Raw genomic sequence first — 19,171 nt, 5'->3', positions numbered from 1 at the left:
ATAATAATAATAATAATAACAATAATAATAATAATAATAACAATAATAATAATAATAATAATAATAATAATAATAATAATAATAATAACAATAATAATAATAACAATTCTAATAACAATAACAACAATAACAATAACAATAACAATAATAATAATAATACAGTACTTTTTCATAGGCCTGTGGCCTAGTTCAGACTAGGTGAATAAACCTGGCTCAACTCACCGGGTTTATCCACCTGGTAGTCTTAACTACTGTAGGTGGCTTATTTCAAGCCAGGCTGTGTTCCAATAGTAACTAGGCCTGGCATGCCACTGTGTTTAACTTTTCTAAGCCGAACTTTAATCGTTGCGGGGGGTCTTGCATTGACTATGACCAATCTGCATTCAATTACGTACGCTGTGAGCGAGCATACGTTTCGCAAACAATTTAAACACCTTTCCTGGTCACGGTTCATTATTATGCAAATGATCGCGCCTCCTGGCTAATCCCGCTAGTCTGAACGCCTGGCAAAGTTAAGCCGGGCTTAACGTTGAGCCGGGCTTAACTCAAGCCTGGCTTATATCCAAGTCTGAAAGTAGCCTGTGTATTTATATGATTTATTTTTTTAATTGCTAATGATGTTTTTGTTTATTAATGTAATACGTGTTACTATATCATTTATTCTCTTCATCTGTTTCCAACGTCATTTGAATATTTTTGGACATAAAAGTATTTCTTTACTAATGTCCGGGGCTTAAATTCTGAAATATGTGAAACTTTTCGTATCTTTAACATACAGTATTTATTTGTCAAAATTATTCTATGGTTTTTATAATTCTTTAATCATTTGATAGCATTAAAAATAATCATAATACAATATTTTCCATAGGCCATATGTATCAATATGATGTATTATGTTAATAATTGCTGACGTTTTATATTAATGTAATACATGTTATTTTATCATTTATTTGTTTCATCTGTTTCTAACGTCCTTTAAATACACCTGCTCTTCCTTTTTCGATTTCTTTCCTATAATAATAGTAATATGAAGTTCCTAAAAACCATCAGTTTTCATCCTCCGACTTTTGAAACCACACATATTTTGGTACTTATAAAATATTTAGTGTAAATTCCCGTTAGCAAGTAGTTCGCCTCTCTGTTTAGAGTTCACCTTTTGTGAAACGAGGCGAAATATATCTTTTGACACTACGGCCAACCCCTATTAAGGAGACACCCCTACTAAAGGGACAGGGACACTTTCTGGCTAATGGTCAAATCAATACATTTAACCCCCTATAATGGGGACACTTTTTTGATTGTATCAAAATAACAGTAGTAGTTCAACAGCCTGAAAACTCATTCCGAAATTATATTTTAACACCTTTTGAGTAATGAACTTAATCATCAAACCAGCAGTGGCAGACTGTAGGGTAAAGTGCAGGGTATGCTAGGCAGTGGCGTATCTAGGGTGTGCGAGGGGAGGGCATACTTGCCTCTCCTCTAGTGGCTCCAAATCTTGCTCAAGTAGTTATAAAATTCACCTCAATCACCTTATTTTGCGAGTTAACACCCCCCTTACCTAATCATCGATCCCCCACTTCACCTTTCCGCCCCCATCAGCTCCCATTCCATTTAAAGACCCCTATGCCACTGATGCTAAGGCCTGCTATTAGGAAAAGTTTGTAAGCTAATACATAGTATTATTATCATCGTGTATATGCCGTATCTATCTTGTACATAAAATAATAGAAAGCTCAATATTTAAAAAAAAAAACAAACAAATATTTGGTCATTAATATTGCACTCGAATCATGAAACAATATCGGGAACATGTACAGTAAAACCTTTGATGTTTGTTCATCATCATCATTATCATTATTAAAAGTGGAATGCTCAGATTCAAGTTTCAACATGATTACAATCTTCAGTATCACGCTTTGTTAAAATAAACCAATCAGAATCACCCACTTCCATGTCAACTTCATTTAATCTTTTTTGGCACCATGACACCCCTAAGATATCGATATTAGTGGCGGATCCAAGAATTTGAAATAGAGGGTGGCCGAAGAGGGACTTTTACAGATGGAGGGTCTATATTACCTCAGTCCCACAATAGTTGGGCTGAGGTAAGAAATTTTATGATTATGGCACCTCTAGATGGCAGAAAATGGCACTCTTAGACTAAAAATCTGAGTATAATTTTCTTTTCTTCTATAATTTGTTTAAAATTTGGAAATACTTGGGGGGGGGGGGTTACAAGAAATAACAGTAGCACACCCGCTTAATTTCAAAGTGCTAAATTTATTGGGGGAAAAAAAAACACGCTGGGGTAAGCCAGTAAATTTTGAATGTATAGCTAGTTTGAACTACGGTAAATGACCCTGAATCAATCTGTAATATTCGTGTATGTTATTTTGTTTTATATTCATGTAATATACTTACATTATTTTATAACGGTATCTTAAAAATAAACCAATCAGAATCACCCACTTCCATGTCAACTTCATTTAATCTTTTTTGGCACCATGACACCCCATACGATATCGAGATATCGATATCAGTGGCGCATCCAAGAATTTGAAATAGAGGGCGGCCAAACAGTGCAAACCACATTGGTAAGTATAGGAATACATGACACTATGTCGAATCCAAGAGTAATGTTTGGAAGCTTCTGGATACTTAGGTACTGTTTGACACATTGTAAGGAGACCAATGAGGAACTTATACAGAATACAATACAGAATGCTCTGGAGTTCTTTAATTACACAGACATGCCAACCCTACAAAGCACAAGAGGAGTCTGAAAAACTCCTGAGTGGAGTTTTGGAAATGTGAAAGGATTATTTGTAAGACATGGTACCAATGTGATCGGATTGTAAAGTGCAACTGTTTTTATTCACAATCAGTAATACTGCTGTGCAGAACTAGGCCCTAGGCCTAGGCAGAAAATCAACACCACACCGCCTACCATAGGCATCACCTACAGTAATTTTGATTTCAAACTGACAAGTGCCACTGACTGGATACTTTCCATTATTAACTTGCATGTTTGCGTGAGTTTTAGCTTCTTTTTTGGAGGAAGCTCAACACTACTACTCATTTTTCGAACCCTGCCTAGGCCTACATCCATATCGCACTCATCGGACTCCATTTTAGAAATGGTGCTTTAATAGACCGTTGTTACAAAATCAGTAGACGTGGTGCACTAAACGGTTCAGAGTGCATACAGTGCAACTCTGACTGTTGACATCAATTTGGCCAATGAAATTTTTTTTCTTGAAATCAGTAAACCGTGGAGCGCTGTTTTCAGGACGAAATTAAGTGGTCTTGTTCTTATCTAAATCATAGGATTATCATTTTTATTCGGGTATGCGTGGTTTATTTCCCAAAAAATTGCAGTGCATAGTTTTGCTTAAATAAACAGAATAACTCCGCCAAAATCGGAGTGGCTGGCATGTCTGATTCACTGTGTAAACAATCAATTTAAAGTGATAAAAAGATTTATTACACACATTAACACAGCAAGGTTCTTAATCGATAAAAGTAATACTGTTGCTGCTATTGTTAAAGCTGTTAATATCAGCTTTTGAGCAAGCGAAACTGCCGAGCGGTTAAGGCAGGGGCAACGTGACCATAACCAACAATATTGGCAAGGGTTCGTGGCCGGCTCGCTCCAATAATTCTGGTGGTGGAACATGCTTCTCGGATAAGGACTATAAACCATAGGCCCTGTGTACACAAATGCTCATGTGCACTTTAAAGAACCCAGCACATCTTTCGAGATGAGTAGAGTGTATGTAGATTACGGCACCCCTGACTTAACCGCTCGGCCATTCAACTTGCTATCATTATCATAAGTATTATAATTATCAATATTACCAAGTATATTATTCTTACCAATGATCATACTATCATTACATTTATATGCATACAAGCGCATTAAAATTGATTAAAAAAAATTTACAGGTAATAATAAATCAAGTAGGCACTTGATAGAGTGTGTACCTCTGCTACATTTTAATACATGATTTATTTACTTTCTGTTATATTGGTCTTGATACTGATCTACTCACTTTGCATAATCAACAAAAAAATGGTGGTAATAACAACAAATAGCAGGGCTGCAATACTTACCACTCTCATTTAAGCCTTGCAAAATTTTATCAACAAAGTTCTCTTCACTGGTATTGATGACAGTAAATGATGCAAACTCAGGAGGTACAACAGAATCTTCTGAAATTTTGATTGGTATTATCTGAGCATCATCAAGAATGTTTTCTTCCAGCATTTTTACAACACTGTGTGCCGCATATTTAGAATATTCAGTCAAAGGTTTTGGTGAAAATGCAATGATCACTTTCCTGCTTCTTGCTATTAAATCATTAATAGTTTCAGGTTTGCTCAACTTCCAATGTCTGAGGATAGCAAACCTTAACTCTGGTCTTCTTTGAGTTAAGTCCACCACCAGCTGACTCTCCCATTCCATGTCATCACTTATGATGCATGAACCATACTGAACTACAAAAAAAAAAACAAAAACAAAAACAAAAACAAAACTGTACAATTACAGAATAATCTGAACTTGATTTTGAATTATTAACTTACTTTATATATTAATGTAATAGTGGATTACACCGCTGAGTAGAGTCTTCAAGCAAAGATGAATAGAAAAAATTAACATACTTAAAGGGTGTTAGTTTCATGCATTTTAAGTGTATCATAAATCATACAGTAGCTATTTTGTCTGTCGTGGGATATCTTTTGTAGTTTTGGGAATAGGGTCATCATATTCCATCTACTGATGATACTCACAAATTCTCTCATGCACCTGGATGTGGAATGTTTTTAAAGTTTGGTATATATAGGCCTATTCTTTTTTTCCAGAAGGTTCACCATTTTTGACTGGTAGTCTAAAGTATTCATTATTAAACTAGCCCTCTTTTGTTGGAGGGGAGAACAGTAGGTTTTTGTCATTGTCAAGGATGATCAGTGCTTCCAATTCCAATTTTGTTATAATGTTTTTGTTCTAAACTTCAATTTATATTCACAAAGTCAAAGTTTTAACTACAACTAAATTAAATCCTAGATGTACAGTAGTTCAGCTGAGGATGGCTGGCAAAGCAACAACTATCAAATCATGGAGGTATTATTGAGAAGGAGATCACTTGGCAACAGAGATCCCTTTGATGCTAAAATGCAATGTGTTGTTAGCAACAACAGGCTTTTATATACTTCAACACAGCAATTGTGCGATAAACCCTTTCATTTTAACTCATTAAATATCTTTAAAAGTAACAATGTTCCCCTGATTGGATTTTTTGGGAATTTTAATATGTATTATGTGTATATTTTAGGAACAGATTCCACAAAATATTTCTGTTGCATTTGGTTCTGTGTTCATTATAATTTTGTCTGCTGAGGTAGAGTAAAATTGTAAATTACTCTTACTTTGGATTTTCAAGAGTTAACCCTCAATTCCTAAAATGACTTAATTTATTATAATCTGTTAAAATTTTAATTATCAAGTTTTATCAGACTTTTAGAAATTCAAGTTGAAGTATACCATACTCTTAAAGCTCATGCAAATGATTCATTAAATTTGAAACTCTTTTTTGTACAAAATATTAATGTACTTGGTATTCCATGAAAGATAAATGTACTTGCTTCAAGGTAGAAACGATTGCGCAGCCATAGTGATTGACTGTAAGTAGTGCCTATTGAGAAGAAAAAGATACTTTCCATTCGCCATGCTCAATTTTTTAGTCTGCGCAACGCGGACCCCCTCACTGCTCTCCTTGTTCTTGTTGTTACCAGAACTTTAAAAGCATCAAGCTTTGCCAGTTTTAAATGAATGTAGAGGAAATTTTGTACACATAACCTAGAGGTGATTTCCAACAAACGTTCATGGCCCTTTTTTGAGTTAAACCCCAGGGTCCCCCCTACATCTACAAAACAAACCAAGGGGGTTTAGCAAGGACTGTATATTAATGCCATTGCCACTAATAAGACACGTCGCATGGATGGCACGGTCGGTTTTCGATGTGTTCTAAGTTCACGAGTTTGAATCGCATATTGGCATTCAAAATTTTTCCCAATTTTAAGACACTTTATTTTTTTTTATTAGATTTTTTTTACAATAACTTACAATCGCATGTCCTCCATGATTTGAGCATGCTTTAATAGTGTCAACAAAAAGCCCCATCTGAAAGCTGCAAACATGAGCCTTAAACACTGAATAGGTGTACCCTCAGATTAAAGTGTGGACCGGTGAGCCGTCGCTCTTGTTTGGTGAACTAAGCCCACTGGCAGGGAATACACTAAACTAAACGTTCTTCACACGCCGCGTCAGCTTTGTCCTTGCTTCATTTGCATAGCGATGCGTGCGTGGAGTTTTTTTGAGTGAACAGACACTAAAAATGTGCTTTCTTTCAAGAACTATGATAGTTAAAGAGTGAGGGCATAATATAATAGGGCATAATTTAATATGATAAACAGAAGAATCAGTATAATACTCAATTTCATAAAAACGAAATTTAAATACATGGTGAAAGAAAAATATTTATTATATCTTTCATCTATTTCTATTAAACACACACATATAAAAAACAATATGCTCTGCCTTCATATTACCATCTTGCATTCTGCCAAGTTTGAAATCAGTAAGACTTACCAACTTTTAGTTATCAAGATAATTATCCTAGATTAGTGAAATATTAATTATGCAAATGAGCAATTAGCATATTCACACACCTACCAAAAACGGCCCCATCTTATTATTACTATCTTGAATTCTGCCAAGTTTGAAATCAATAAGTCTTACCAACCTTTATTTATTGTGATAATTAGCTTAAATTACCTGATTAGTGAAATATCTCTTATGCAAATGAACAATTAGAATATTCATAAATGTATGAAAAAAAATTTGGTCCTGTCTTATTATTACTATTTTATATTCTGCCAAGTTTGAAACCAATTGGAATTACCAAACTTTATTAAAAACAATAGCTAATAAAGGCTAATAAAAAAAATGACCAAAAATGGTAAAATCAATACAATTTAATGCATAATTTTTTTTATTGTATCGAAACAACTACATTCTTGACAATGTTCCAATAATGAAAGAAACGTAGAATCAACTATGGCCTCTTGAAACAACTACAGAAGTCACAAAATAAGAAAAAAATGGGCATTGGATGCTTAGTGCATGTGTTACTGCCAATTTTGACCATTAAACATGGAGATTTCTTGTTTTGTGTATTCTGAAACAGTAAAACCTCAAATTGAAGCCCTGGGCTTCTTTTTTTTGCAAACTTTGAATGAGCTTCTTTAAGAGATAGGCTTCATTTCGAGATGGGCTTTATTTCGAGACTACTTTTGCAAAGTAAAGAGGGGGCTTCTTTTTAAAATGAATGCTGTAAATTTTGTGAATTTCTTCAATTAAACAATAAATAAGGTCAGTGTAACATCAATCTGTATTATGGAGTGTATTTAAATGGCATTAAATCACCTAAACTACTGTATAAACCAAGCTTGTTTTTAATTTATTTTGTTTTCTAAAATTCATGCACAGTGTATGTACTGTACTATCTAGAAAAAAAAAGCCTATGCTATTTTGAAAAGAAGCCCATGGGCTTTTCAAGGCTAATTTTGCGAACTAAAGAGGGGGCGGGGGGAAGGCTCAATTTGAGATGGGATTCATCTCAAGATTAAGCCCACTGGGCTTCAATTCAAGGTTTTACGGTATAGGATTCTAATCTATCCGGATAGCCTGCATCCTGATTTCTAAGTTTGTAGCACCTATTAATATTCTATTTTGTGCATCCAATAGAAAGCTCAATATTAAAAAAAGAATATTTGGTCATTAACATTGCACTCCAATAAAGACACAATATCGGAAACATACACAAATTTTGTAGTTTTAATTTATATATGTTAATTTCAGATGTTAATTGAATTATATTTTTGCATTGTAAATTATTGTTATAAACTAGTTATAATTAAACTGTAACTCATTCTTAGGTCAATTAAAATAAAAATACTGTATAAAGAATCTGTGTCATCATTATACGAAAACATGCCAAAAACTCCTATTAAGGGGACAGTTTCATATTTTTGGTCAGTGTCCCCTGAATAGGGGTACCCTTATTCAGGGGACATCCCTATTAAGAAGGAGGCACCTTTTTTTTGTCCGGGGTGCTTTTTCCAATAAATGAAATAAAATAATAATAATATTATTATCACTATTACTATTATCATCAACATCATCATCGTTTCAGTAATTTGATGGTTTTGTATTTGTAGCATATTTGAGTATAGGCTTGCTACTATTATTGTTTATGTTATATGCTAATTAGTTGTACGATACGCGCGGAGCTAATTATATGCGAACGCGCGGGAATACGTTTTGTTGTATTAAAATGGTTGAGCTACGATAATGTCTTGTTGGACTGCTCTGTTGGTTATCCGAGCGAATACACTACAACTGGCGACGAGGATTACATAAATCCACTTATGTATTAAACAGTTTTTATCACTGATTTGCGAGATATTAAACATATACATATTGTCAATATACACGATCTGTGTGGGCAACTCATGTAAAGTTTTGGAGTACCATCGCAGCACAACATATGGCGAATGCACTGATAGGCAGAATCGACCCATTCGACGATACCAGCGAGAGTTGGCTTACTTACGTGGAAAGGTTAGAACAATATTTTGAGGCTAACAACATACAGGAAAGGAAAGTACCTGCCTTCCTGAGTTTAATAGGGCCTAAAACGTATGGCCTACTTAGGAATTTGATTGCACCGGATAAACCGAGTACCAAGCCGTATACTGAGCTAGTGGAAACGCTGGGGAAACATTTAGCCCCCCCCAAACCACTAGTAATTGCTGAGCGGTTTCGTTTTCATAAGCGTGATCAGAGAGAGTGTGAATCAGTTAGCACTTATCTTGCAGAGTTACGACGATGAACAGAACATTGTGAGTTCGGAGCATATTTGAATGAAGCTCTCAGAGATCGTCTTGTTTGTGGATTGCGAGCTGGGAATATAACTAAACGCCTACTCGCCGAGACTAATCTTACGCTGAAGAAGGCCAGTGATATGGCCATAGCAATGGAAACCGCTACACGGGATGCTGTTGAATTGCAACAACAAGGAAAGTTTGAACCAACCAAGGTACATAGTTTCACAGCGAGACAATCTCGAAATGCCAAAAAAACTAGCGCAAGGTGCTACCGTTGTGGGAAATCAGGGCATCTACCCGATAAGTGTCGTTTCAAGGACGCGATCTGTCATGGATGTAACAAGCGGGGTCATATCAGGTCAGTTTGCCTTTCTTTGTCTAAATCCGATCATTCCAAAATTACCCCTCAGTTTAAAACCACTTCAAAACCAACTAAGTATATCGAAATTGCGGATAGTAGTAGCGATGATGATATTGTGTATGTTGGAATGTTGGGAACTGCAGGACGACGTCCAGGTAAAGTCAGCGCTATATGGGCAACTCTACGTATTAATGATATCCCATTACGCAATGGAAGTAGATACCGGATCAGCGGTATCTGTCATTTCAACAGTAGATTATCATCGCATGTTTTCACATTGGAAAATACAGGAAACCCAGATAAGACAAAGAACTTATACAGGGGAAGAGGTAACACCAGATAGAGTATTAAACGTAAACATTAATTATCAAGGTCAAGAGCACTACGGGCGTCTGTACGTTGATAAACATGGTAGACAGCCTTCGGACGCGAATGGCTGACACACATTAAGTTGGATTGGCAAAATATTCTAGCATTGTCAGAAGAAACTACCCCGGATATCAGATGCAAATCTGGGAGCATTAACTCAAGAGTATAGTGCATTATTCACAGATGGAATTGGCGAATTGAAAGGTATAAAAGGGAATTTGACCCTTAAAGAAAATGTCAACCCAGTGTTTTTTAAAGCTAGGCAAGTGCCATATGCTCTACGACCGAAAGTTGAGGCAGAACTAGAGAATCTAGAGCGAGAGAAAATAATATCACCTGTTCCCTTCAGTGACTGGGCTACACGTACTTGAAATGATTTGAAATCAGATTCATTATTTATCACTGGCCACCCATTCTTTGTATACTCACAAACCCGAGCAAGATTAACATCTCGCTCCGTTTCTCTGCATATTTGCATACTTGTTATTGGCATCTTCTCTAATTGTGATACACACATCAGATCATCTCGGTCTGTGAAATTAGGGTGTTGGGCGCAATCAATCGGCAGTTGCAAAAGCCCATCTGCGTTACAATGCTTCCTAGTATTCCTATACTAGACATCATAATCGTGACTTGCTAGGAAAATAGCGTAACGTGTCAAACGCGATGCCGTTGTGGTGGGAATACTTTTCGCAGGATGGAATATTGAAGTTAGCGGTTGGTGGTCTGTGATTAAGGTGAATTTCTGCCCCTGAAGATAATTATTAAAATTCTTGATGCCCCAGACAAGCCCCAGTGCCTCTTTATCAATTTGCAAGTAGTTACGCTCTGCAGTGAAAGTGTACGAGAAGCATATGCGATGGGACGTTCGATGTTATCGGGCATAACGTGTGACAAGACTGCTCCTAATCCGAAACACTGAAACTAAGCTCATTCACAAATCAGCTACAGTATAACCGATCACATGGTTAAATACAACCACAAGGGCCCCAAGCTAGAAAAAGTCCATTCCATGAGATCTGGTTAAATGAACTTTCTTACATAAATTTATTTTGCTGTGCATGGTGATACCCATCAGCACTGACTTGTAAGACAATTGATGATAAATAGTAAAACATTCAATAATATTATGAATTTGCGGGTTATTTTCTGAGAGATTCTTGCTTGCGGAAGTGTAGGAGGCCTTCCCGATTTCCTTGAGACTTTATAACTATACTTCACTACCATCTGAAAAAATGCAAAACCTAATAATAGAGGAGACTATCAGACCATGGATGAATAAGTTTAGGTTTTAGAAATATTAGGACTGGAACTGCCTATTATCATTCAATAATATACAAAAACACCACTGAATGCAGCAACAAGGAGGAATAACTTTATGACATTAAATTAGTCAGCAATTCAATACCAAGTTCCTAAGAAAGATGAACTTTCTGACCTGAAATTATTGATTGTCCAAGATAATGACGACAATGTTGGTTAACATTATCATTTAGTGATATATAAAAACACCACTGAATGCTTGTACTGCAGCAACATGGAGGAATAACTTTATAACATTAATAGTCAGCAATTCAATACCAAGTTCCTAAGAAAGATGAACTTTCTGACCTGTTTACTGATGTGGATGCTGCTGATAAATTATTGATGGTCAAAGATAATGACAACAATAATGCTATTGCTATATAAAAACCAACAATGCCTACCTAATGAAAAATTTTTTACAATTATTAGTACTGTATATTGCAAACACACTAAATGTGAATAGTTATTATCTTTAAATATTATGCTTAATAATAATAGTGACCAAGTACTTTTTTGGTACTAACGTATGCTCTAATTGTAACATACTGTAAACTAAAATCCAGAAATGACGGAACTAGGGGGTGCTGTGTTATGGAGAGTAATGTGTGACCGGAAATGGTCTGCAGTCAGTTGGTTGTTACCATGTGCCAGTGATGTTGGGGTATGTAGTACAGCAATATGAAACTATTATGTAGGCCTAATGAATGAATAAAGTTTGGAGTTTGTCGGGTAGTGAAATGATTATTTCACATTTTAAGTGCTCCCTAAATTCATAAGTGTAAGCTAGATTACAGTGATTAATTTAATTATCGAAGATATGGAGACAATTATTTCGAATCCCTCTTTCCAAGAGGGGATGCAAATGCTTTGTGAAAATGAGTACGCCGCGGTACTCATTTTCACAAAGAAATACACACAACTGGTTAGCTAACAATTATGTCAATGTTACATGAACACCTGGGAAGGAAGGTGCAATCACGTTGTTACCTAGCAAACGTCTGCACTGTATGGGGAGGGGCTGCTGATGTACTGTGTAGCGGGGGACGATGAGGCATAAGACTAGGCCTAACTAAGACGGTGGAATTATATGTGATAGAAAGTACACTTTCGGAAGAAATAAATTAAAATAAGAAAAAAAAATAACTAAGAATAATTCATTTGCAGAGGTACCTTATTTATTATACAATGCTAACAATGCAGCCCTGGCTTGGGCAAGGCATCCATGTGCAAAGCAGTGGTGTTTGTTTATCCATGAAAAAAGCACGCCGGGAAAGTTTGCCTTACTAGGAACAGGTGACGTATCCAGAGGTGACGAACTAGGGGTGCTGTGTTATGGAGAGTAATGTGTGACCGGAAATGGTCTGCAGTCAGTTGGTTGTTACAATGCGCCAGTGATGTTGGAGTATATAGTACAGCAATATGAAACTATTATGTAGGCCTAATGAATGAATAAAGTTCGGAGTTTGTCGGGTAGTGAAATGATTATTTCACATTTTAAGTGCTCCCTAAATTCATAAGTGTAAGCTAAATTACGGTGATTAATTTAATTAGCGAAGATATGGAGACAATTATTTGGAATCCCTCTTTCAAAGAGGGGATGCAAATGCTTTGTGAAAATGAGTACGCCGCGGTACTCATTTTCACAAAGAAATACACACAGCTGGTTAGCTAACAATTATGTCAATGTTACATGAACACCTGGAAAGGAAGGTGCAATCACGTTGTTACCTAGCAAACGTCTGTACTGTATGGGGGAGGGGATCCTGATGTAACTGTGTAGCGGGGGACGATGAGGCATAAGACTAGGCCTAGGCCTTACTAAGACAGTGGAATTATATGTGATAGAAAGTACACTTTCGGAAGAAATAAATTAAAATAAGAAAAAAAAAAATAACTAAGAATAATTCATTTGCAGAGGTACCAATGCAGCTCTTGTAGCCCTGGCTTGGGCAAGGCATCCATGTGCAAAGCAGTGGTGTTTGTTTATCCATGTAAAAAGGATGCCGGGAAAGTTTTCCTTACCAGGAAAAGGTGACGTATCTAGCTTATGCATGCTAACTAATATGCATGCTAACTAATGCGAGTGTGACGTCACCAAAAAATGAATATTTTCTATTATAACCAAAATATTAATAACTACAAAGTTTCTGGGCGTAAATTCCCTTAATATGAATGAAGGGTTGCTTAATCTCCTTGCCATACAAATTCCAGCTCCCACTGACGTCTCAGTCGAGAAATATGGGTAGCTGAAGTTTTTCTCGCAAATCTGACTACAAAACCATATCCAAATTTCACGTTCCACCTTTTACCCTGAGTTGTGCTTCGCACTCGCCGCCGAGGATGGCGTTCCGGGAACCCTGCGTCCAGCAAATAAATAGTAACACAAGGTTCAATTCAGAAGTTTGGGTTTAAATTTTAATTTTTATAGTGTTTCACATCCAGCTGTGGTTGGTTTGACCATAAAGAAAACACATTGTTTATGTTCCATTATAATGCTAGCTTATCAGTATTTTGTGCAGACATTCTAATTGTATAGCATCTGTACTAAAACATTTTAAATTAAAAAGGGAACTTTATTTTTCACTATCACACAGTGCCAATTGTAAATGTAAACAACAAAATTACAGAACTAATGACAAAAAAAATCAGTCAGCAATAATAATAATATGGTGATTGTAATAATTCATAATAATAATCTGGTATTACCATGAGTATTAGTAATAGTCTAGGAAAGAATTAGTTAGAAGGAGCAGAATGTTAGAAGCAATCCACATAGCCAGATATCTTAATACCTTCTGGTCACCCTAAGCCCTGTTGACACTTGATTTTACGCCTTATATAGAAATGGCCGCCATTGTTCAAAATGGTCGCCAAATTTATCTAAAATGTGCATAAAAGTTAAATAAGCTGCAGATACGATTTTAGTGTCTAAACTCATAATTTCTAGACAGGCAACAACCTAGACATATAAAAACTACTGTCACTCAACATATGCAAAAACTGGTGTTTATTTGTTTTAAAAGAAACCGCAAAATATACTTAAAATATGTACAAAACAAGAATAAGTATGTAAGCTACTAGTACAGTTTGTACCTTAATTGACTAACTTTAAAATTTTTGGTGCGCTGAATTTGAAAATGGTAGGTGCCATTTTTTCTCCCATCATCAGCTGCAATTTTGAATTTCAAGATGGCTGACGCACCACATAAAACATGGTCATGATTAGTGTGGGTCGTGACAAAGTGCGAGCCAGCGAGTCATGCGAGTCGTGCGAGCCATGCTAGCCATACATTTTAAATATTTTTTTGTATCTGTAATTATTTTTATTAACAAGTACTATTGTATTTATTTATTTATTTCTTATTACATAAACAGTTAATTACTTTAGTAAATTTCTAGCGGAATATTCCACTGCGGTAGTAATGGTATAATTGAAGCATTGTGATTGGCTATATGTTCATGTTGCAGGAGGAGGAGGATGACGTTGACGGTATGCAGGTTTTGCCTTCGCTGGTCTTTTGGATCCGTAAAAGTGACAATGACAATATTTTAATATAAATTATGATGTTCATATGACCTTGTCATATGAACATCATAATTTACTAAATACTAAAATCAAACCATTTCCTGCAATCAAAAAGTGACTTAAATCAACGCGGCCCGATCATATCCCTGGCTGAGACTAATATTAGAAGTCGCAAAAAGGCCTCGCCTACCTCGCCAACCTCGAAACCAACAGGAACAGGAGAGGGCGACCGACGAAGAGGGGGTTTGAATTCTGAAATACGAATCGTACCCACCTGCATGTTAAATCACGTTCGATAACAATTGATGTTATTGTCCTTAGACTTATCATGATAGATTAATAAATAAATAATAAATGAATAGAATACTAAAATAGTATGGGTTATTGTATAATTTTGAGGATTACCATAACCACAACCGGCCACCGAGAGGGTGGGCAGGGGAAGATTCCCGGGGCCAAAGCTTACCAGGGCCCATAGAAATTGCAGGTAGTATTTTGTTTTCCATATTTAAAAAAAATATATTAATTATTATCATGGGCCCTTAATGGGTCCCCTAATAATGGGCCCTTCAGATTGATAGGGTTGCACCTCGGCGCAATCTTTCTCCCGCATCGTGCTCGTAACTGGGGACCACACCCACCCTTGCCCCTGTTACAGTTTCCTTTCCTCTCTTGGCGGCTCTGACCACTGAACTACTGTACAGACCCCCTAAAAATTTGCCACACATAGCTCCATCATCCTCTCCCATCATTTCACCACACCCTGAATGCATTGTTATAATTTGATTATAACAATCAATAATAATAATTTGATTGCTAATCATACTTTTGTTTTTATATTATTTGGAATTTACAGTCAGATAATTAAAAAAAAATTATATAATAATACAATAATTACAATATACCAAGCACCCAGGGGCATTATTGTTCAGGTGGTTTTTGAGGAGCCAGTGTTTACTGGTAAATGTACAGTAGTCCACATTGATGTTAAAAAGTGTTTTTGTATGGCTTATAAATCCCTTATTAGCAGTTAATTTAATTCCACTAGGGTAAAATATTGATAATTAATTCAATGTTGAAAATGATGTTGCTTTCATTTCATCCGTCCATAGTTATTAGAGACAATTCGAAGAAAAATTAAATGCCCTAAGTGTTTATTCCTAATGGCATCTATTTTTGGGAAGGGGGGGGGGTTATTCGAGGGGCGTTTGTTCAAAGCAGGGAATTTATTTGAAGAAATACTTAAAATTATAAATTGTTATTTAAAACATGATGTATCACAGACAGGATATTAGCCCATAAATTAATTTTTATTAGTCTTTTATGCATTTTAAATTATGACGTTTAATCTTTTAATTGTGTTTGGTTTCATGTTTTTTAATTGTGTTTGCTAGTTATGTTTATTTTGTGGAAATTAAATAAGGTCCTCCGTTTATGCATTGGGCGAATGGTCAGTGTGATTGAAATGAATATTACATAGCCTATTACATAGTCACAGTCAAACAAATATGTTAAAAGTAGTTATTATCATTATTGTAATTATTTTATAAATTGTTTTTTAGCGTAGACTTTTGTGTGCCTCGCATGACTCGCACTGTTGGTACACATCCCGCAAGGATTACATTCATGGCTCGCATGAATTGCATGCCTCGCTGGAAGACTAGCTGGTTTGCACTTTGGCAACTCTCAATTAGTGCCAATGGAAAGGGAAATATACACTGATCATTTATTTTCATTACACCAATAGGCAATTGCTTCAACAGTACTTCAACTTCTGGAACCTTCCATGGTCTCTTGTGTTTCTATAATTACCAATGTGGTTTACACTGTTTATTTGATCAACTAAATGTTATTCTAGAATGTTCTATGTATTAAATATGTTAAAATAAGGCAAGGAATGGTAATTTATTATAAGATGTAGTATAATAGACTGCTACCTCCTTGCTAATTCTTAGTCAATGCAATGTATAAAGTAAACAACTAAAACATCTAGTATTTACTCACATCTCTGAAATTTTTCAACTTACCCATTTTTGGTTTTACAAGTTGTGAATCATGTTCTTTATCACTATCTCCTGAGTGCTCAAGTATTCCTTCAGACGCTGAAAAAGCCAAAATCAAACAGACTCAACATACTGTACAGGATTATGTTGGAAGTTAATCTTATGCTTTTAAATATTAACTATGAAAATTATACATTTCTCATAATAAAGTTATGTAATATTTTACAACAGCAACACCATCAGACTTATAAAATATTTACGACAAATGATTTTTAGCTGTCTCTTATACCTATATATATATATAAATCATCAAAGAAAGGTAAATACAGTGTTTAATAAAGGACAATAATACATCACGTAGCATAGCTCTCAATGAATGTAGTCCTGTAAATAAATGAATAAAGAAATTGTGTAATAAAATGCCTCTGGCGGGACTGGAACCTGTGACCTCTCGCTGTCAAGGCGAGCGTCATAACCATTAGACCACGGAGGCTTCATGGTTGAACAGATTCAAATACCACCAGATACACTCAATTACACAATACATACGGCTAGAAACAAATAGTTGCATATAATATAAATCAAGATAGCCGCTAACACTGTGAAATTATATATAAATCATCAAAGAAAGGTAAATACAGAGTTCGAATAAAGGACATAATAATACATTGTGTAGCATTAGCTCTCAATGAATGTAGTCCTGTAAATAAATGAATAAAGAAATTGTGTAATAAAATGCCTCTGGCGGAACTTGAACCTGTATACATATCATTTAAGCATACTACTGTGATTCAGCATACATCGGTGAAACTGGCTGGAAATTGAAGTCATCATCTTGTAGCTATAATAATAATTTGTTTCTTCAAATGTATTCATTTACTTTGTTTAGTTCAAATTAAGGATTATAATTAACTTAGGAACATAAAACATCTATTCAAATCGTTTATTAGGAAGAATTCACACACAATCCAAATTTTCAGATCGATATCCTTATTGAACTGATACAAAAAATAGGATCAGTATATGAACGATGAAACACGGTCCAAACCTTGGATGTGATGTGAATGCAGCTTTATCCTTACTAAATACAATACTGTCAATAGCTTTATATGAGTGCTTTAAAAATGTTAAATTCCTTTGATTGGTTAATTTTTTAGAATACTACATAGCAGGCAATAATAAAATTAAGTGAGCACTCAATAGAGTGCATACCAATGTCAGACCACCTTTAAAAAATATTTTTTTAACTGTCTGTAATAGAGTACTACAGTGCCATGTGATACTGCTTAGTTTGCTATAATTGCAAAATGCGTTCAACCCGACGCCATTTTCACCACTAACAAACCACTGATCCCAATTTCTAATGTAATTATTAACATGTATCTTAAATTTTCTTTGAAAATTTAATTGATGATATAAATGTGTGTTCATTAACTAATATAATGCGAGCTTTTGTGTTTTTAGTACATTTTGATGGTAAAATATTAGATTTTAATATGCCTATTCCATAAAGCCTATGCAGTCATTCAGGCGTAATGAATGGTAACCTACGTCTGTTGACAAACGAGAGCGCCACCTGGCATCTTGACGACACGACTGTGGTACTCTATAGCCTTGTCTTGACCAAAATGCCTATAAATTACTTTAGGAGAGTGAAATGTTAAAAGCAGTTATCGTTCATTGAAGACTTATAGTATATGCAAGTTATAGATGTTCTTAAATGGCCGCCAAATACTGTAAACTTGAAATATACAGTGAGGCTTGCTATCCCAATACAAGCGTACAGCATAAGAACGTAGCAGCATATATTATATATATCTACGCAAGAACAGTATACTCTAAAATTAAGATGGTCAAATTAGGTCTGCAAGAGCTAAGACAAGACACATTCCAGTGTTACAACTTATAATAATGAAAAACAAAATAGGTTACTTAGTTATATGAAATTAATTGCCACTATTGCCATTAATATTAAATAGAAAATAATTTTAATCAAATTGGCTTAAGTTCTTTGTTCTTACCATTTCCTTTCAGAATACGGAGTGCAGCTTTGTATTCATTTTCATCAATGTACGTCATCCATTCATCCAAGAACTCCTGCTGATGTTTTTCTGGCACTAATACTCCTGTTAAATCCTTGATGAGCTTCCCACTAGAATGTATTTCCCATAGATTCAACAAAGCATTAGGATCATGTGTTGATAGATGAAACACTATACATCCTACTTCTACTTTGTCTAACTTTAAACCATGATGTTCATAATACATGACAACTCTTTTAAGTATAGCAAAACCCTTTGGCTTATGGATTAAAGTTAGAAAGCCTTTTTGTTTATCAAGTTCTTCTAACAAATTAAGAACATATTCTGGATGTGATCGATAATCCTTCTTTTTGCGCTTAAGAGTACATTTCACACCTATAAATAGAAGATTAAATAAAAACTAAATCAGTCAAAGAACATAAAACAATCCTATAGCCAATTGTGAGATTTTCTCATATCCAGTTATAAAGAAATAGTTTATCTAGGTAAGTATAATAGACAATGGTTAGCAGGCAATCCTATGCATCATAAACCAATCCCAGTCTGGGCAGTAGAGGCTGTGTCAAATTCTGGCCGGCAGACTGGAATCAGTTCGGCCTATCATGCTAGGCCT

General features: G+C 35.3%; 1 protein-coding gene across 3 annotated transcripts in view; it reads right to left on the bottom strand.

The window, feature by feature from the left end:
- Positions 1 to 4,039: 4,039 nt before the first annotated feature.
- Positions 4,040 to 19,171, bottom strand: part of LOC117110337 — a 26,051-nt gene continuing 10,919 nt past the window's right edge. For all 3 annotated transcript variants that reach the window (XM_033253018.1, XM_033253020.1, XM_033253019.1), the window contains 3 exons: positions 18,538 to 18,933; positions 16,541 to 16,615; positions 4,040 to 4,500 (listed from right to left, as the gene is read on the bottom strand). In XM_033253018.1, the coding sequence (XP_033108909.1) occupies positions 4,052 to 4,500; positions 16,541 to 16,615; positions 18,538 to 18,933 (920 nt within the window). In that variant the 3' untranslated portion in view covers positions 4,040 to 4,051. The remainder of the gene's footprint in view (positions 4,501 to 16,540; positions 16,616 to 18,537; positions 18,934 to 19,171) is intronic.

The sequence above is a fragment of the Anneissia japonica genome, unplaced genomic scaffold, assembly GCF_011630105.1.
Source record: "Anneissia japonica isolate Jap-2015-1 unplaced genomic scaffold, ASM1163010v1 scaffold9939_len101691_cov114, whole genome shotgun sequence".
NCBI lineage: Eukaryota > Metazoa > Echinodermata > Crinoidea > Comatulida > Comatulidae > Anneissia > Anneissia japonica.
This window is presented reverse-complemented; position numbering and strand designations above follow the sequence as displayed.